Source organism: Orussus abietinus, unplaced genomic scaffold (assembly GCF_000612105.2).
Source record: "Orussus abietinus isolate OABI.00-Male unplaced genomic scaffold, Oabi_2.0 scaffold21, whole genome shotgun sequence".
NCBI lineage: Eukaryota > Metazoa > Arthropoda > Insecta > Hymenoptera > Orussidae > Orussus > Orussus abietinus.
The window spans coordinates 654718-673589 of NW_019396018.1; the positions used below are offsets into that span (position 1 = coordinate 654718).

Sequence of the window (18872 nt, forward strand, 5' to 3'; positions counted from 1 at the left end):
ACGGATAGCTCGACCAGGGAGTGTTAATATTTTATTTGAACACGATATTCATTTGTCGCTTTGAATACATGGGAACGAAGGGGGCCACTAATGTTGCGCTTCGTAGACAAAACATCGATCAGGCAGAAGCCACTTTAGCGGCGTTTCGTAATTAAAGGGTTAATAAACGCTCATTCGCCATTCGTCCACGTCAATTTTCGTAGTTAGTTACCGTCCATATCACTTTGTCAGCAATCTTTTCAAATATATCTTGGCATGGCACCGTCGACACGAGAATATATACTGTCGTTACCTCTTTTATCTAATTCAGCCTAATAATCTACGAACTCGTAAAACATTTTTCTACGCTTTCCCGGGTTCCTGTGACATCGTTGGGAAGCATCTTATCATTTATTTTGTTTCCCTACTTGGTAATTAAATGCCTGCTTTTGATCACCAGGTGAGCACATGGGTCACCCACGTGATAACGAGCAGCCCCACCGTGGAGGAGCGGCAGGCCGTGCTCTCCTGTCTTTTGAGGGTGGCTCAAACCTGCTGGAACACCGGGAACTTTAATGCGGCCATGGAGATCATTGCCGGCCTCAAGTAAGAGATTTGTATTAACTCTAACCTTTCCGCACAATGCACATCCAACTAGGGGATTAGTTAACACCAGCATCTATGTAGACCGGCAACCCTAAATAAGCTCTCATAGCACCCTTCGGGAGGTGTTCCGAAGAGAGAGTCCCGACATCCTGAGAACTATTTCGAACAGATCCGTTCACCGCGAAATTGAAGATGGATGCAATTGTGTTCGGCCAATATTCCTGGAAATTCAATCAATGCAAACGCCATTTACGTAGTAGAACGACAGTTTGCAGCAGCTAACTCATTTACTCTTGTGCCGGGTGATCCAGAATTAAGATGAAGTGAAACCCGCCGAGAAACTTAATCACTGTCGGTACGAACAAATTCTGCTAGCTGTTTGAAACTAATAACTATTATAATAAATATATAAAAACTATTTGAAACAATTCGCCGCGTTATCTACATTCGTATTTAAATTAATTGTGTCGTCCTACATTGAGAATTGTAAGGAGTAGCATACTCCATATGTCGTTTCGTCCAATGCTCATATGTTGATCTAAATATGAGGGCACACGCCATATTGATTTTAATCTTGGATATATTAACACATTTTTATTCGAAAGTATAGATTTCGAACGTGTCAGGAAGTTCCTTAGGTACTCGCAATTAATGTAATAAAATTTCAAACGGTCTGGTCGAATACACTCAGAACAATGTGTCTTATTTAAATAGACTGATTTGAGACGAGTTTCACTTCACCTTAAATATCTCGATCAGATTGAATATCTTAACATGGTTAGATACCTGTTCGTTTGCTGCTCGAAGCCTGAATTTGTTTGAGAATTTTCTATTATTGTATAAGCGTGTTCAGGAAAATACCAGTTTCCATTTCTACTCACCACTTGCTGCCGTTAAAGCCAATCGCTCTAATGAGGGTGTTGCGTGTTGCCTGGTAAATAATTTATTCAACGACGCGATGCATTAACTCGTGGGAATAAGCCATGACAAAATAATTGACAACGGTTGCCTCCTTCCGGAATGTCTAATTGCTCAATAACCGAGTTCAGTCTACCTCCGCGGTACAAATAATTCCATCATCTACTCTAAATGGAAATGAAAACAAACTGAACATCAAACAATACCAACGAGACAAAGCTACAAAACTTGACCAGAGCCTTTATCTTCGAAATTTACATTATTGGACCACCTAGAATTCAAAACCACCGACTCGAAAGAAATTCTGTTGACACTTACGGTCCTGTAAACTTCCCGATTGAACGAGCATAGGATATAAAGATTAAATTTCCAACTCGTAGAACTTTCCAACGTTACGTCGTCCTCCGAGTTCTAGAATTGCGTATCTCGCAATTTATTTCCATTCGTTGGTTCCTACTCTCTGTTCCCTTTCCACTGTCCCAGATTCGTGTATTCCGCCATTCATTTCGAATGATTGGGTCCACCTTCTTGTTCTCCATTTCCTACTTCGATATTCTGTACCCCTCCACGGTTGGGTATCGTTTTTTGTTCCGAATTATGTACTTTTCAATCGTTATTCCTTTTCCTTTAATTACTTTCTGGCTGTAAAAGACCGTTTTGGAAATAAAAATGAAATTTACTGTATTAATAAATTCGTGAAATTCAAAATTAGCTATTATACGTCATTCGGCGTTTGTAGGTATAAAGGAAGAGAATACGACGAACGATTGGGTTAAATTTTGCGACCGAAAATCCTTTCTTATCTGATAGTGCCGTTTGAAAAATATTTTCCTTGTGAGCGAAGATTCTTTTTATTGTCGGGCAAACAACCAGGGTGCTTCGGACGTCTCGAATGGCTCGTCGTCGACGTTATGTCGCAGAACGACTGCGATTCCCTCGGAATCGTGGATAACGTCGATCTATGCAAAGATCTAGGCTCACTCCTAATCTCGCGCGTATTCGCGATTCGCCTTTACGAGCTGAGTATCCTCCTAAGGGAGAAGAACGGCGAGTCGTCCGACCTCTTTTCCAACCTCCTCCTTTTTCCCAAAGATCCGAGCCCGAGATCCTCCGCCTTTTCCTGCGCTTAGAGAAATGGACGATGAAAGAAAGATATCCAAAATGATGAATCCTCTCCTGCCCGAGAACTTGGATTTAAAAGGGGTGCCTCATCCCATAATCCACTTCCAAGACGATACAATTTTCATCCCACCTCATCGCGACTATTGCTACAAAATAGAGTCTAACCGCAGGATTTAAATTTCTCGATCAATAAATGCATTAATAACAAATCGGTGTTAAGAAAACTTCCAAATTAAAGAGAACTGTTACGTATTGTTGATCATTCTGAATTATTCTTTCACGAAATGTCCTCGCGCGTTCGGTACTGGTAGTCTTTGATATAATTACTTTCATTTTTATTTCTATTATTTTTACTTCAGTTTAAATATCGATTGAATTGAGGGAATAACGCATAAAGACGAACATAAATTGTAATTGACTTAGCAGAAATTGGGATAAGACCCCAATGATAATGAGCAGCGATTTAAATATCAGTATTTCCTACCCAGAAGCAAATCGACTTCTTAGACAACAGATTTAAATGAAAGAATGCTTGAAATGAAACTTATCCGTAAATTGTATCAATACTAAAACCCAAATCGAATGTAATTAGTAATTATCTGTAAAAGAAAGCGATTCTCCTTCCTAAACGACTCCCTTTTATAACACGCAAGCTTACGCGCACTACCGTGGCGAAACGAAGTGTAACTGGAAAAAGTCGCGCGGATTTTGTGCCAATTTTATCGAGGCGTGTTGCCACAATTTCATGGATTTATCCATCTCAGCCGGTGTCTTGGAGGTCTTAAAGTTTAAGGCGGTCTCACTTCCCGTCGTTAAAAGCGGATGCGAGGAAAAATTCTAAATCCACCTTTGCTCCGGGGTTCAGGAACGAAAGCCCCGACAGGGCAAGGAACAGAGGATGTGAAAGTTTCGCGTCCGGTCCGGACACTCCGGACTCGTCCGACTCCTTTCCGAGTCGTCTCGAGCCGTTTCGAGTCGTTTCGAGTCGTCCGAGTCGGTTCGAATCGTCCGACTCATCTCGCGAGTCGTCCTAACTCCTTGGCCAGATCTCGCGCTGCACTCTGCATTATTAAACCCTGAAAGACTCTTCTGAATCCGTCTTGTACGCATATTGCAGCCCGAGTGAGTTCCGGTGGGTGTCCATTAACCGCCCCCAGGGGCCGACGTCCGTAAACCTTTATGAGCTACCTCAATTTCCGGGGACGATCCAGACATTCTGACCCGTTTGTCCAGGACCTGGTCCGCGGCGGTTTCGTGCTTTCCAGCTTTCGAGCTTGTCAAGCCTCGAGCACTCCTCTCCGAGGACGAGATCTCGTGACGCCCAACTGCCGAGTGCTTTGTTAAAAAATTTCATACGTCTACCTTTCCATCGGTCACAAAAATTAACTCGAATTATTTTCTATGTAACGCTACGCTTTTAAGCGCTTAAACTTGCATTTAGCGCGAAACTACCGAACTTCTGGACAATTCTGATGAGGAAATGATGGTACACTGTAGAAAATAACCCCCCGGCTCGATCGAACCAGGAAACTACCCCTGAATTCTGATATCGTTTGGGGAAAAACAGAACTTTAAACAATTAAAGCTCGGATCGTAATTTAATAGGTGCTTTCACCTGGATACCCATGAAACTCGAAAATTAGTCGATAACCATGAAACTAATTACCCACCAGCGGCTGAAAAAACATCGATATCTGAAAACCATTGTTGCGCATATCTGATAACCACATAAATCGTATATCATGCTGAAAGGAGTCGTTGACCGTATCTCGGTAATTACAAATGTTTTTAAACTAAAACTGAATCACTTCCTCTATACGTTGATCCAAGCGAAACATTTAAGTTTCTCATTTGCACGATTTTTATTTTCAGGTATTACGATTCTTTTCCGAACAATGTATCTCAGCTATCACGTGGTATCTTGAACGAACTCAATCATCTTGATCGTTATTCCTACTTTCACGTTATTTAACGTTTTTCTAAAATTCTCGAGTCCTTCCAGTCGTTCCAATTTTCGGCGACGATCCGAACATTCTAATCCGTTTGTCTTGATCTTGAGTTCGCGGTCTTCGGTAAATTCGGACGTTTTGATTACTCAAGATCGTCGTTTCGAGTCCTCCGAGGAGTTTCCGAACACTTCCTCGAGGAATAACGAAACTTTCTACCACGTCGTTAAAAAAGTGTGTAACTAGTTTTTCACCAGGGAAATGCCGTTCTTACGCTTTCCCGAGTTCGTTTGCTCTGCTCGGAGAGAGCGCCCTTCTTAAACGCGTTACTTGCCCTCCTCTTCCAAGAACCTCATGAATTTCAAATTTGACCTTCACCGTTCCCATTACCTTCGCATTGCACATTTTCCGTTTAGGGTGATGCAGAACCTATTGCAAAATTTACGGAAAGTCCAACGTCGACGGAACTTCTCAGTTCGCCCCACAGTGGGTTAGAATCCCAAAGTCCTTACCAAAAATCGAAAAACCAACTTCGTTATATTCTGTTTTAATTCACACAGTTTTGTAAAGCAGGGTTTCCTCCGTGTAATACTGAAACTACAGCTACCTAGGTTTTATACCTTTTTTGCGATTACTCTTTACCAAAACTAGTGTTGTAATACTTAATAATGAATCACTTAACATTTAATTAATAAATGACAATGCATCATACTTAAACGTAAAGAAGCAAGAATAACACAAAAAGGTAGCGATGGTATAAAAATGTAAATGTCTAAATTAAAATGGCAAAGTGATATCAGGCGGTAAAAGAAGCAAACGTCCATCGACTTATGTATTTGGTTTTGCGTTACGATTGCAATGCTTTTTCTATCCGGATACATTTAGAAACGTAATATATAATGTAAACGGTCAGCTTGTACTCGGCAAGATCTTTTCTTTTTTTTTTTTTCAGGGCTTTTGTCAAGGTTTTTAAAAAGATCTCACGTATTACTGGTAGCGGGTACGAATTTCGATTTACCAAAATCAATCGAGGAAGCGACACTTCGAAATCGCTTTAAGTAATGCCGGTAGAGTAAAAGTCCGAGACGGAGTGAAGTCGAGCGATTAATGAGCGTTTCGATCAAAAGACTCGGTGGCTCGAGATGCAGAAAAAGAAGCGCATCTCGCGGTGCATTTCGGTCTTCTCGGGACTCACAAGAGTCCAGGTGCACCAGGAGTATGCTCAGAGTATTCCTCGAAAGAGTCAACAATGAAGGAGACGAGGAATAAAAGAGCAATGCCGGGCGCTGTTTGCCGCTCGCTCCTGCTAGGATGCATTTTGAAACAATGCAAGTGCATGAAACAATCGTATCTCGGAGCTCGGAGAGCGCGCCGTCGATTCCGATCCTTCAATTCGGTTCCCAATCAATCTCGATTTATTCGCAGCCATATCGGGCCAGTTTCAGGCCAGATAGTCCATGGCTGCTATATCGAAGGTCGCGTTTTACTCTCCTGTACTCCTGCTTTGTGTCTCCTCGAGATACAACACGGGAAATTAATGGGCGATGCGTTCCACGAGCAATCTGCCCATGAATAAAAGCACTCGTAAAGTAAGGATCGTTCTCACAGGATTCAGAACAATTCCACTTAAAATAGAAAAACATTGAAAATCCCTCACTGAATGCCCAAAATTAAAAGTTGAAAATGAAGGGTGAACATTTTCTTAAAATTTAAACTTAAATAGCGTTTCCTGGGTATTTCTTGAAAATACTTAATTGGAACTAGTGGACCGATTTGATGGAAAGAAAACCACAAGAACTTACGTATCAGTCTAATATTTAGAAACGCTTAAATTAATATTACTCATAATGTGCGTACTTTATGTTTCATCCCAAGTAATCGGGAGGGTCTGGTTAGGGTCAGAAAAAAGGGCAATATCTACCCGCAATTATTACTTAACCAGGGAAACGGTTTTGGTCATCGATTCAGCCCCGGTACGTCACTGATAATTAACAAAAGAAATTTTTGAAAAGACCGAGCCTTTCCCTTGGAGAGCATCCTTTAGAAATACAGAAGCTGAATATTAATTTCGCCTCGAATCGGCGATGGCCGCTTAAGGGCCGGTTTCGCCTCGGAGGAAGGAAAAGTACAGCGAAGAAGGGAAACGAGATATGCCGAGGACGAGTGGAAGAGGCGGAAACGGAGAGGGCAAAAAATGACTGCGGCCTCGATGGGAACTCCTCTTGACCCTGTTTAAAGACCTTAAAACGAAGTCGACGGTAGCCAGGCCGGATCGAAAAGGGTTGGAAGACGCGATGTCGCGGCTGCCGGAATTTCCGCAGACCTGGATTCTCGAAAATCTCACCCCTTCTGCGGGGGTGGCATAAATTACGCGATATGCCGCGCCGGAGCTTCGCTCTAAATCAACCTAACATTTCCCTACGTCAGTCCAGAGAATTTATCCCAGAAGTCCTGCGGGACGAAGGGGATGAAAGGGGAAACAACGAAACGAGACGAAAGAGACAGAGGCGGCGAATCTTGGCCGGGAGAAGGCGATTCCGCGTTCACCTCGAAATCGGGAAAACAAGGGAAATGGAATCTTCGTAATACCTCTGTCTAGACCGAGAACGGGAATACGGACCGTGTATAATTCTTGACGGCACAGAACGGAGGTTAATGCGCTTTTTACAGGGGGTCGTAAACGCAACGAGGCTGAAGGAGTCAAATGTCGGGCTTTAAGCGACCTAGAACTGTCCACACATGAGGGAAATACGAGGTTGAAAAATGTTTCAGATTAAATTTCGCGTCTGATATGCAGTCTCTGTGATTAAAAAAAAATGTAAAGTTAGAGGTTTCGCTGTTTAAGGGGATATTTTTGCGTTTTCTTATTTTATTTCCATAGCGTAGGAATTGGCATTGCGTTTCAAAGCTAGCCGGCAGTCTTTGTAAATATATAAGAAAATATAAGGTAAAGGTTAGGGTTGTTTAAGGGTCGTTCTTTTATTCTTTCATTTTTCTTACAATATATTTGACGCTCTGTTTTAGATATGATACGCACTCCTTATAGATTTAAGACATTGTCAAGTTAGAAATTGGAGTTGTTAAAGGGTAATTTTTCTTTTTGTTCCATTTGAGGGAGGGTCCTCATCTGCCGTGCAGATTTATATGGAGAGAAATATTGCCTGATTCTGCGTGGGGGGAATATAACTCGAGAGATTCATTCGGAATGCTCGGGAGAAGCCTTTGGGATCGATCGAAAAGTGAATCGAATTTCGATGTATGCACCCCCGCGTGTTTCGGAGCGAGAAACGAAGTATCGGAAAAGGGACTCCGAGCTCCGATTCCGTGACTCCTTTAGTTACTTCGGCACGGATGTCTCTCCATGTCGGTATATTTTTGCTTTTCCTCCCCGACCTCGAGATTTCGTATAATAATACTCGTGGACTGGATTGAAAGGGACTTTGCGAGGGGAACGCGTTTGCAGAAAGATTGTGCAAAATTCCGAGACTCGTCAAACGCGACCACATCACCTCTGCACTAGATCTTAAAATTTATTCATAAACCTAATCCGATTTCGAAAAAACTTCCCGAGTCATCCAACACCCGAAAGCCCGACAAATATCTCGAATTTTTCATTTTTAAACTCACGGAATAACCCACCGCTTTTTCTTCCAGCTCAAAATTACGTTGCAAACAAAGCTCTGACGCGTCACACGAAAATAATTCAGAAAACACCACGTAAAATATTACAGCTACGCATTAAAACAATAAGTGAAATTCCCTCGCGCGGTACACATTAAAGCTGAAATGAAAACGTAACAGGGATAGGAACTGAAATGAAAAACGTGCACTGCACGTTAAACGCGATATTAATTTTCGACCTACCGATGAAATAGGTACTTCATAATGCATTAACTTTCCCTTCTAATCAATTTTCATCGTGACAATGATAATGTTACGTATACATAATCACCGCACATTACTGACCCGAGCCTCGCGAAAATCGAATATGGCTTGGATGCTAAATGAATTTCTCGCGTGTACATCCCAATCTCTCGCGACAATGATCGCGTAAACGCAACATAGTACATGCAGTTATGTACTCCATCAGAGAATGCTCATGTCCTTGGTCCCATGTTTGCTGGAATTTGCGAAGTTCCGCGATGGCTTGTAAGGCCGTTGTTGGCAAGTCCCGGTCATGGGACTTGCGCTTTTCGGGGCTTTCGGAGGACATCTCCTGCAGGTTGTGGCAAATGTCGGAGGTCGTATCCTTCGGGAAGTGATCTCGGTATTATCGAGCTCGTACAGTGGAGAAAGACGGAAATACTCCTACCAGGAATAAATTAGGACCCGATCATTCGGAACCCGCTTAAGAATAAATCTCGGACGTCTCTCTGGTCCAGCTTCGTTGGGTCGCGAGGTGTCAGGATTTGAATAATCGAGGATATCCCGACGCTTCATTCAGGGATGGAATTTAATTTACTTGCGGAGAATGCAAGAGTACCTTGCCAGAAGTTCGGAAAATCGCTCTATATCTCTAGTTCTAAAAATTACCCTATGACGTTTACCGGGAAGCAGACAAATTATTGCGTTTGGGAAGGGAAAAGTTTGCTTCAAAGTATAGCAGTGAAAGAATGTTGATTTATATCATCAACATGGATGAATAATACATTAACTAAAAATGAATACGTGTTCTAATATTACATGTATACTAAGGACAGATCTTATTTCGGTGGGATTCCCGACATGACACATCTTCGTTCGATTTATTCCTGCACTGAGGAAAAAGATTAGTTAACTGAAACAAATATGTATTGTTGCCTGAATCATATACGATTGTGAAAACAATTATTCTGTTGAGAAGAAAAACTGATATCGGGGAGTTAAACTAATCGTTGTTGATTTAAACAAATTTTGTATATTCGATCTGACATTTTTTTGGACACATTTGATCGGAGGATTTTGTTGCACCAATGCATATTTCTTTGAGTCAACCAACTTTTTTTTTCTCTTCAGTACGGAATAAAAATTTACTTCCGGAAGAAGATATTAAAGCCGATTGACGAAAACTGGCGTTCATAAAAAAAGGTTACGAAGTATGAGGATTTAAAGGAAAACCATTGAATTATTAGATCAGTCCAAATTTCTGTGACTTCCTGGCAATCTTTCAAATTCTGAGTTGAGACATAAGTTCGAGCTTTTTTTTTTCATTTTTTGAACGATTTGAACGAAAAGACTTCGACGAACTTATGGCGCAACTCAAAAGGGTATTTTTCTTTAAGCTATACTGTAAGTATCTAGAAGTCTTCATTTTAATGTTGCCGTTACAGGTCCAACAAGCTAAAGCCTTTCTGGCAGAGTGTTAACGAGACACTTCCGGTGCTGGAATACCTCTCCTCGGCCCTTTTGTCTTCCGAATATGATCAAGCCCTGGGCCGGGCCCTTGCGATGCCGGATTGTCCGGTGGTTCCATTTTTCGGAGCCTTCCTACGTGAGCTGCGCGAAGCCATCGCTGTGGAGTCTAAGGTGAGCTGTGTTCAAAAAGTAACACACCAAATATATATTATTTCTCCCTATAATAATCCACTCCTAACATGGTTATACCCTCAGTCCTACAAAACAACACCTCACTTAGCAACCTTACTGAAGAAATTATGTGCATCGATGATATTCTGATAATTTGCGGGAAATAATAGCGTATTAAAAAGATACACTTTCAAAAACGTATCGATATTTCGAACACTTTCGAATACAAGTGTGTACTGAAACCACAAACAGCGGCACTAGAAATGAAAACTATACTACATTTCGAAGAACATCGTTTCTACGTGAAAGTTTGTACAAATGTGCTCAAAATGTTGGACAAAACAGTAAGATGAGACAAGAAATCGGCACAAATGTTAATAAATGTATTGCAACGCGTTTTTCTTAAAATGCATACAATTGTGCACGGATAGGTAATCGAAAATAGGTATACAAAAGTATACAAGTTTTCGTATACGCGTCTTATAATAATCGTACATATGCCTCCGTACACAATTATCTATGAATTCTCGCAGACTCGTATGTACTCGTAAAATTGGTATTCGAAAGATTACAAAATTTAATATACATATCCACTGATATACGTATACAGTAAACTAAAATCCCGAAACCAATTATTTACGAAATTTCGAAATATTGTATCCTTAAAATCCATCAACTACATGTATAGTAAATTTCAAACAGATATTTTTTATATGTCAGGTGAAATTATTCCACATATGTCCTAACTCCCTAGTTTCTCGTAACAAATCGTCGGAAACTTCTTTTCGTCGATTTGAGGCATGTAGAAATTCTCTGTGAGAAAAATTGCAAGTGGAAAATTGAAAACTTCACGAGGAAAGAAGTGGCTAAAACAGAAATTCGGTTTTGAGAGTCTTCTTTCAAGGATGAAAATAAAATGGAAGCTTTAAATCCCCGAGAAAATTTAAGTAAACGTTTTACTTCAGCTACATTTCACGACTTTAAGTTTCCGCCTAAGTGGTTTCTCTCGCGGGACTCTTTACAACAGATTCAGCCATGTTTAACGTTAATTCCCGAAGCCAAGGTAAAGGCTGTTAAATGTTCCTCCGAGTCCATCGTTACGCTTAACGACGTCGTGCAGAGATTTTCCATCCCACGGTGTCTTTTGAAGAGGAAAACCCGACGTTAAGTGGCACGGCTTGCCGGAATATATGTCTCCATTTAGTTCTGCACGGGACATTATTCGAAGACCATTGCACCGGGCTTTATTTTCAAATAATCTATTCGGGACAGTACATTAACTGCCGCCCCCAAGCTCCGCATTTTCGATTGCATATTCCCTGGTTAATAGATACTCTGTTTAAATACCTCCAAATACGGCCCCTTCAAGAGCGAAAATTACTCCGATTGATGTAATTGATTAATTCGTTATTTCTAGAGCACTCTGAAAATACTACGTCTATTTAACTATTAAACACAAGTAGTGCGTGAAAAAAAAAACTGTTATAACGTCCCGTGAACACGAAGAGGTCATTTCAGACATTTTGTAGCTTCTCAAACGGATATAATATGTCAGCAAGCCACTTAAGAAATGAGCAAATATTTCAATAAATCATTTCAGAAGATTCGGGATGCGAAGCGGTGATTCGTTTAGTAGAACTGGAAGAATAAAAAAGTTATCGTGAGATATCATTCGTTTCCTGTTGTTTCCTGTATGTCGTTGAGCGCTCGTTGAGGCGTATCAACGGCGACCAGCGAAAACATAAAGCCGGAAAAGGAGCCAAGATGGAGGAAAGCGTGGTCGCGATTTGGCAGGACACCAGAAAAGTTCATCGATCAAATCCAGCTATCGTGTTCTTGCCCGGAAACCATCAAGGCGTGAGTCTCAAACACGGAACTTAAAGCGAAAAAGCACTGTCAAAAGTGACCGCTCGAAGAGAACGAATTCCACTCCGATCGAATTGGAAGTCCTTTTGTTTCCACGCCAAGTGCAAGCGGCATCCAAGAAAGAGAGAAACCCTTTTCCGCCATCCTCCACTCCCAAAGGAATTAAGGTTTTCTGCGGGGACGAAATTACGTTCCCTCGACAGAATTATCCGGTTACTTTAACGTTTCGCTCTCTTTACTCAAATCATAACGTCAAAGATGTGATATTTTTGACGTTCCTTTACAGTGAAGACCAAAGGAAATCGGGCACAATCCTAACGCGGTACGATTGTAATGTCGGTGATAAGTAAGTTAAATATTTATATAAAAGCTGGCAACATTGTCATATGTAAGTATGAGAAATTGTCTCAAACAATCCTCCGAAAGGTGACCTGTAAATTCGAAGCGGTTTGGGTGAACAATAGTTTTTCTACTCCTGAGGCATGTTATTGAGAAGTTTCAGAATGGATAAGTTATGGGTTAGCATTTCCTTTTATATGAATTTTGTCATATTTGCTTGTTGATAAGGTACCAGGGTAAAAGTTTATTTATTGTTTTCTATCAAAGAATTCCTATTATTTTAACTATCTTTACCTTTTACGTCTTACCTGTTACAATTGGCCCGCAAGGGGTGTAGTTGTAACAACTGTCAAGTATGACTTCAACCATTTCTTTTTATAATTCGTAACGAAAGTCACTGCAGTTAAGTGACTAAATCTCATTGCTCAAGTCACAACTATAATATTCTTCTTTGCTCAAAAATATTTGGGCGAAAAGCCAAAAAATCACTTTACTAATCATTGTTTCAACTGTACTCGATCTTCCCTAGTTGTTGAAAATCGCAGATCTAAAAGGAGAATAAACCTTAAAGTAACGTGCTTGAGAAGTAAGAATCGTTGGTTGAATTTTCTCTAATTACAATTTAAAGCTCTCGTTAAAATGCGAAGCAAACGCAAATTTTCGAGGCGCCAAAGGAAAGTTCGTTTATAAACCTCATCCGATATTCAATTAAAATGCTTCAAACTCGAGAACTGTTTCCGAGATTTAATTATTGTATAGTAACTGTAAACTTGAATGATTTCTACGATTCTCCAGTTTTCCAAATTTCGCTTAAAATATTGATATATCTTGCGGCAAGTTATACCATGCACCCATGTGAGGGAATCAAAGGAAATTGCAAATTAGCTTAGTTACTCTGCGAATTATGCTTACACTGATCGAATCATGTGCGAAACGTAAAGGGAGGATTTTACGATATCCGACATCGTGAAAGAGAAACCTATTCATCGGAAACGATAGCAGAGGATTGTCCTGTATTTACGGACATTATTCAAAGTGTTTATCAGGTCGTTATCGCTTTAATTTAATCATGCATTGTGATATCAATTGATCGCATTCACGCTGATGCTAGGCATCAAGATTAATCGATGATATCTGGAAATTCGGAAATTTTATCAGCGATGATTATACGAAATACCTGTGGTAACAAATTTCGCATTTGCGAAGGATCTTTCCCCAGATCATTTTACAGGTACAACTCCTGATTACCTTTGATGTTTTTATTTAAATAATCGGTAATGTTTTATCTCTGGAAGAACTTACGCTGCGTTCATCATCGAAGAAGTCGTCGTAACCCGAAGGAGAAGGAGAAGAAAATCACAAAAACGTCAAGGAGAGGGGTTTCTATCGGCCTCCAGCAGATAATATGGTTGTAGGCCGGCGGAAACTACTTGCTCTTGTCGTTAATACTCATCGTCTCAAATCAAACATCAAGATTTTCATTAAAAAGAAAAGCACGATACTTTTTAACGATATTTTGTTTTCAACATTCTTTCGTGCCGCTCAAGTTTCGCATTGAAAACGAACCTTGATCCGAAAATGAAGCTTCACCGATCGGCAAAATGTAGACTCTAATTATAATCCATAATTAATCTCTAACTCCGCCTGAAAACTGATATGCCATTTAATATTTAACGATCGAAGAGACTGCATTATTTGTTAAGCGAGTTAGATAGGTATTACTAATTATTATTGAATAATACAGACGCAATGTTATGAATTATTGATTAGCGTGAATTGTGAATTATTTAGTCATAGAATGGCGTCAATATCCAGGAACATTTGTTTTCGATTGTAGATGTTAAGTACGTATATTAAGACAAGGTAATGACCTCTTTTCTGCTCTTTACAGCCCTTTAAACCTTAGGAAAATATTATCAAACATTATAGACGATATGAACTTCAAAATTCTTATAAAAGTATGTGTTGATAACGATACCGATACCGAGCTATGTCCAAAGTTTGAATTGAATTACACGGGGTAACTAGAAAATGGATTAATAGCGCTTAAATTTCTATTTTAATTTCAGCATGCACTCCGTTTTCGTTCCATTGAAGGAAATGATTCTCAGTCAGCCTGTCTGACAATTTATTCACATATCTACTGTCACGGAGCAGAACTTTTCAATCATTAATAGGAAATCAGATTCGCGGTGTAAAAATGTAAATTTAATCATTCTGGGAAATTATGAACCGAAATTTAGATAAAAATGAATTCGATTATATTAAGGAGGAAGAAATAGTTTCCAAAACGGAGTAAATACTTGTATCGGTTTTCTGATCGATCCGAGACGTGTTCTTTTAGCGAAGTGATATTTGGAGACGAGAGGAATCACCAGATGACAGACCCTCGCCGAATGTCTCGCAGATCCCGACACGCTTTTCCACTTCGCGATGAACGAGTTTTTAACGCGGAATGGTACGTCAAGATCCATCGTCGGATCTCGAGACGAGTGTCTAAAAATGGCGACAATAATGTTAAGAAAGCCTCTCAGAAAAGCAATGCATTACTTTTGATAATTGTACACCCAAAGCGTTAAAATTCTCCCTTTTTTCTCTCACTTGTCGACACTTTCTCTTGTTCGGAAATTCCGTTTGAGTGTTCTTCTTTCTAACAATACTGTATATAAATTTAAATTTCCCCTATATGAACGTTCGGCACAATTGGAATAACCTTTTGCAGGGGATGGCGCTTACAGTTTCCAATTATACTAAGTTTCTTCAAATTTCTAAATTTTCAATCTCGCGAAAAAGAGGTTCTTTGAGGGACAAGTTTGGTTTCGTGTAGCTAGTGAGTGCTGACTGACGGTACATGTGTAATAAATCAAACAACGAGACTCGCGTTTGCGACCAAAGGGCTTTTCCGGACACCAAAATAAAAGGGACTCCAATCCCCGACCTTCTTAAGGACATGTATCGCATAGCTCTCTGTGTAATGCGTAGCTAAGGGTTCGACCAACCAATCGGGGGAGTTCAAACGCGAACCCAACCCCTAAGAGCGATTCGCAGGGTCGACGTTTCATTTTGCGAATTCCAACCCCCCATCGACGCGCAATACCCCCGACGACTCGATACCGCGGAATTTTAACATCCCCTTCGGTCTCGCGGACCCCATCGACTACGAGATACTCCGAAAAGCTCCAAGATTAGATACCTTCAGTCCAGACTGATTTAGACAAGAAGTAACGAAAATTCCTAACTCGAAAATGACCCAATGTAGGGGGTCGATCTAGACCATTTGCATAAATAATAAATCTCCGCTAAAAACGCTTTGATGTATACAAAATCTCGCCGCTTATGTTCTACGTTAGGTTTCTAGATTCATCTAGATGGAAGAAGTATTAAAATCATATTAAAAAACCAGATACATAAATCATTGGTCCGCTTGCACGCGACCGCAAAACCCGGCATCGGTTGTTTCGCCGGGAATAATGTAAAAAAGAATGTAACTTTCATTTATTTACATTATTACCATGGAAAAGACGCACCGGTTTTGCCGGTCTGGTGCAAACGGCGTTAGATGTCTGCTTGCCATGCGATCTAGCATCAACGTGTCATTCTGATATTTCCATTCACGAATGTTGACCCCTTCGTTACTTTTTTACCTTACCACTGCTCCTTTACATCCAAGCATAATGCATTGATATGTAACGATCGATTGTGAAATGTTTCCATACCGAGTACTATACCAGATTGTATAAAAAGCAGCTCGAGTTGAAATTTTGATCCCGCTTAGGGCCTCCAATTGTAGGACTTAAATGAATTTTGACGCGATATACTTTCACACGTTTGAGATCCTATTTTCGACCTAGGATATTTCCATTTCTTTTACTAGTACCTAAAGTAGAACTTAACTCGAATAAAGTAGGACGTGAAAGGTCGAAGGAGGACTTAGAAGGGTGAAACAGGACCAAAAGAGGTCTTACGTGAGTTATGCAGGCTTAAAGGAGGGCTAAAATCTCAACTCGACAGATATCCAGTAACATCCGCACTTGGCATTGTAACATAATGTCAATGCTTTACCCCGTTAAAGAAGGCGGTAAAATCAATTTTAAATTGAACAATATATAAATACTAGAAAACGTACCATACATCAATCCTACCCTTGATAACACAAATTCCGTTGCAAGAAATCGTCCAACCCTCTCAAGTACAATCATTGGACGACAAATACCAGACCGTTCCCCGTTGCTTCCTACCCCGATACCTCCGCAAGCACCCCAAGGTTGATCCCGACCACCGCGAAACTCTGTCCAGTTTAATCGAAACGATAGTTTTATTACGCGATAACTTTTCGCCTTTGAATCCTCGTTCCCAAGTGGCCGCAACGAGGCCAGTCTCCTCGTCGTCCCAAACTCGTGCAGACGTCCGCACCCTCTTCTCGGCCCCATTGGGCAAACCCAATAACGGGCACTCGGGTGTTCTCCAGCCCTTGGGAGTCGAAACGCCTCACTCGATAACTCGCCGCTTCGATTGCAGCACCCAGCCGAGTGCAGGGAGAAAGGGGCTTCGCAAACTATCGGTAGGGAGGGCGAATCCCTCGACAACGTGCCTTCGTCCTCGCCCGGCGCGAGGGCCAGTGCGGAAAGTGGCGGAGAGTCGCCGTCCGGATGGAGCAGCTCCAGGAACACTCCCAGGACCGGGTCCCTGAGGAGGCCGGAGAGGGCCGGGGACGCCAACGCGGTCCTGGACAAGGTGGCCCTGTTCCACCGACACCGACAGGCTCGCGTCAAGGAGGCCGCAAGCGGGTCTTCGGGGTCGCTCGCCTCGGCCGGCTCGGTCGGGCCTCTTCGTCGCACCCCCAGCGTCCTGGCCTCTTCGGCGCCCTCTTCGGAGCCCTCCTCGGCGTCCTCCTCGGGTCCCGAGCCCGCCCACCCTCTGGAGGAGTGCGACGAGAACGACTACCACCTTGACCTAGACACCTACAAGCCGGTTCAGCCCCTCGCTATCGACCATGGGATCGCCCTCTTCCCCGTGGCCGCCCCCAACGCCGGGATGGACCTCCATCTCCTGCAGGTGAGTCATTCGGTGTGCGTTTCCCGCGGAGGGGCTGTACGCAAATGGACCGTATCAAGTGGAAAAAAGATGTTTGCAGTGTTAAGATAGAACACTTATCCATGGCACGCCATTACCCCAAAGGACTTTTTGTGTGCATCTTTCTCAGATTCACGGGGTGAAGAAAGCTAGTTGATGGAATGGCAACTCGGGGTGGATCGTGCTGACGAGGTGCTGCTGGAAACCTCGAATTTGAGTTACCGGAGTGCTTTTGCGGTCATCTCGAAAATATAGAGTAATTAATTAAATGATTAATTGCCTTAGAGGGATTTATACGAAAGATGGCCTCGTGGAACGTGCCCTGGCACCTGTTGACTGGATTTTGAAAGATCAGGGGAGTGATGCAGGGATGGGGTGGGGTTACTCTTTTAGATGTGAGGGGCCACGGTTACTTTTCATTATTCCTGGGTGTTTATCATGCCAATAGAAACGCTTTCGAAAATAGTACGATTGCGTTTTGCTGCGTGGGTTGCGGGCTTGTTGGATCGGTATTTTTGTGAGGTGATATTTGGGGATAAATGTTGATTTTGCTAAATTAACAGTGGGCCTACATGCGCGACCGTACGTAATGGTGGAAATATAAATATACCCCTGAGTCCTGTGAACCCGAAAGGGTTAATTCCGCGGCAAGGGAGAGTAAATCGAAATTGACCAATCCCCTTAGGGAAATCGCGAAGCGATTCGATGCATCGGTAAATCCAGTGTTCCCACAGCCTCGTTGTGGCTGCATTCAGCCACACCGAGGATGCAAAACCTCAATAGTATCTGTAGTTAACGTGCAGAACCGGACGATGCCCTACTTAAAATTCTATCTTACTCAGCCATTTATATTCGAAAAATGAAATAACGTTTCGACATATCTTCCATTCATCTACCTCGAGTTGAAAATTCTAGTTCCACTACTGGCACTTGCCTGGGATAAATCTAAAACGCTCAAATGCATCCCAGATGAACATCAAAGATGGAAAATAAATGCGGCAGCAAGGAACACTCACTAACCGTATGAAACATTTTCGAAAGTAGATTAAATCCTCGTGCATCCCTCGCTCCGCCTTCGCGCAAAGAAACCCGGATTTTTGTATCCAATTTGGTTCCACGATCCGCAAAAGTTTGAACGATCGACCAATCTTCGATTCTCCGGGAGGCTACCCCACTTCAAAGTCAAGCGCCCTCGCGAGTACCTGAAGTGTATGCACGAGAAGAAAAAAAAAAGAAAAAGAAAACCATCGAAATCCTTAGAGAGGAAAAAATCCACCAAAAAGTAAACAACACCGTGAGGTCAAAAGCCCTTTATCCGGAGGTTTTGAAAACTCTTCAGTTTACTGTATAAAACATAATATCAAGGAGGAACGTAACTAACTCGAAGAAAGTCTCCGAGAACGAGCCCTCGCTTCGAGGGGTAGAACTACCCTTTATTCCAACAGAGGTCCACGTAAAGACGACGGAATATTCCCCGGCGTCCAAGTTACACCCGAGGATGTTCCGCGTTCGCCATTT

At 41.8% G+C, this 18872-nt stretch overlaps 1 protein-coding gene across 1 annotated transcript in view; it reads left to right on the forward strand.

The window, feature by feature from the left end:
• The first annotated feature begins 562 nt into the window (after window positions 1-562).
• The window catches only part of LOC105697481 (1-phosphatidylinositol 4,5-bisphosphate phosphodiesterase epsilon-1), a 31764-nt gene continuing 13454 nt past the window's right edge, over window positions 563-18872 (forward strand). Inside the window, exons 1-3 of the mRNA XM_023434764.1 lie at window positions 563-585; window positions 9881-10076; window positions 16800-17336. Of these exons, the coding sequence (XP_023290532.1) occupies window positions 563-585; window positions 9881-10076; window positions 16800-17336 (756 nt within the window). The remainder of the gene's footprint in view (window positions 586-9880; window positions 10077-16799; window positions 17337-18872) is intronic.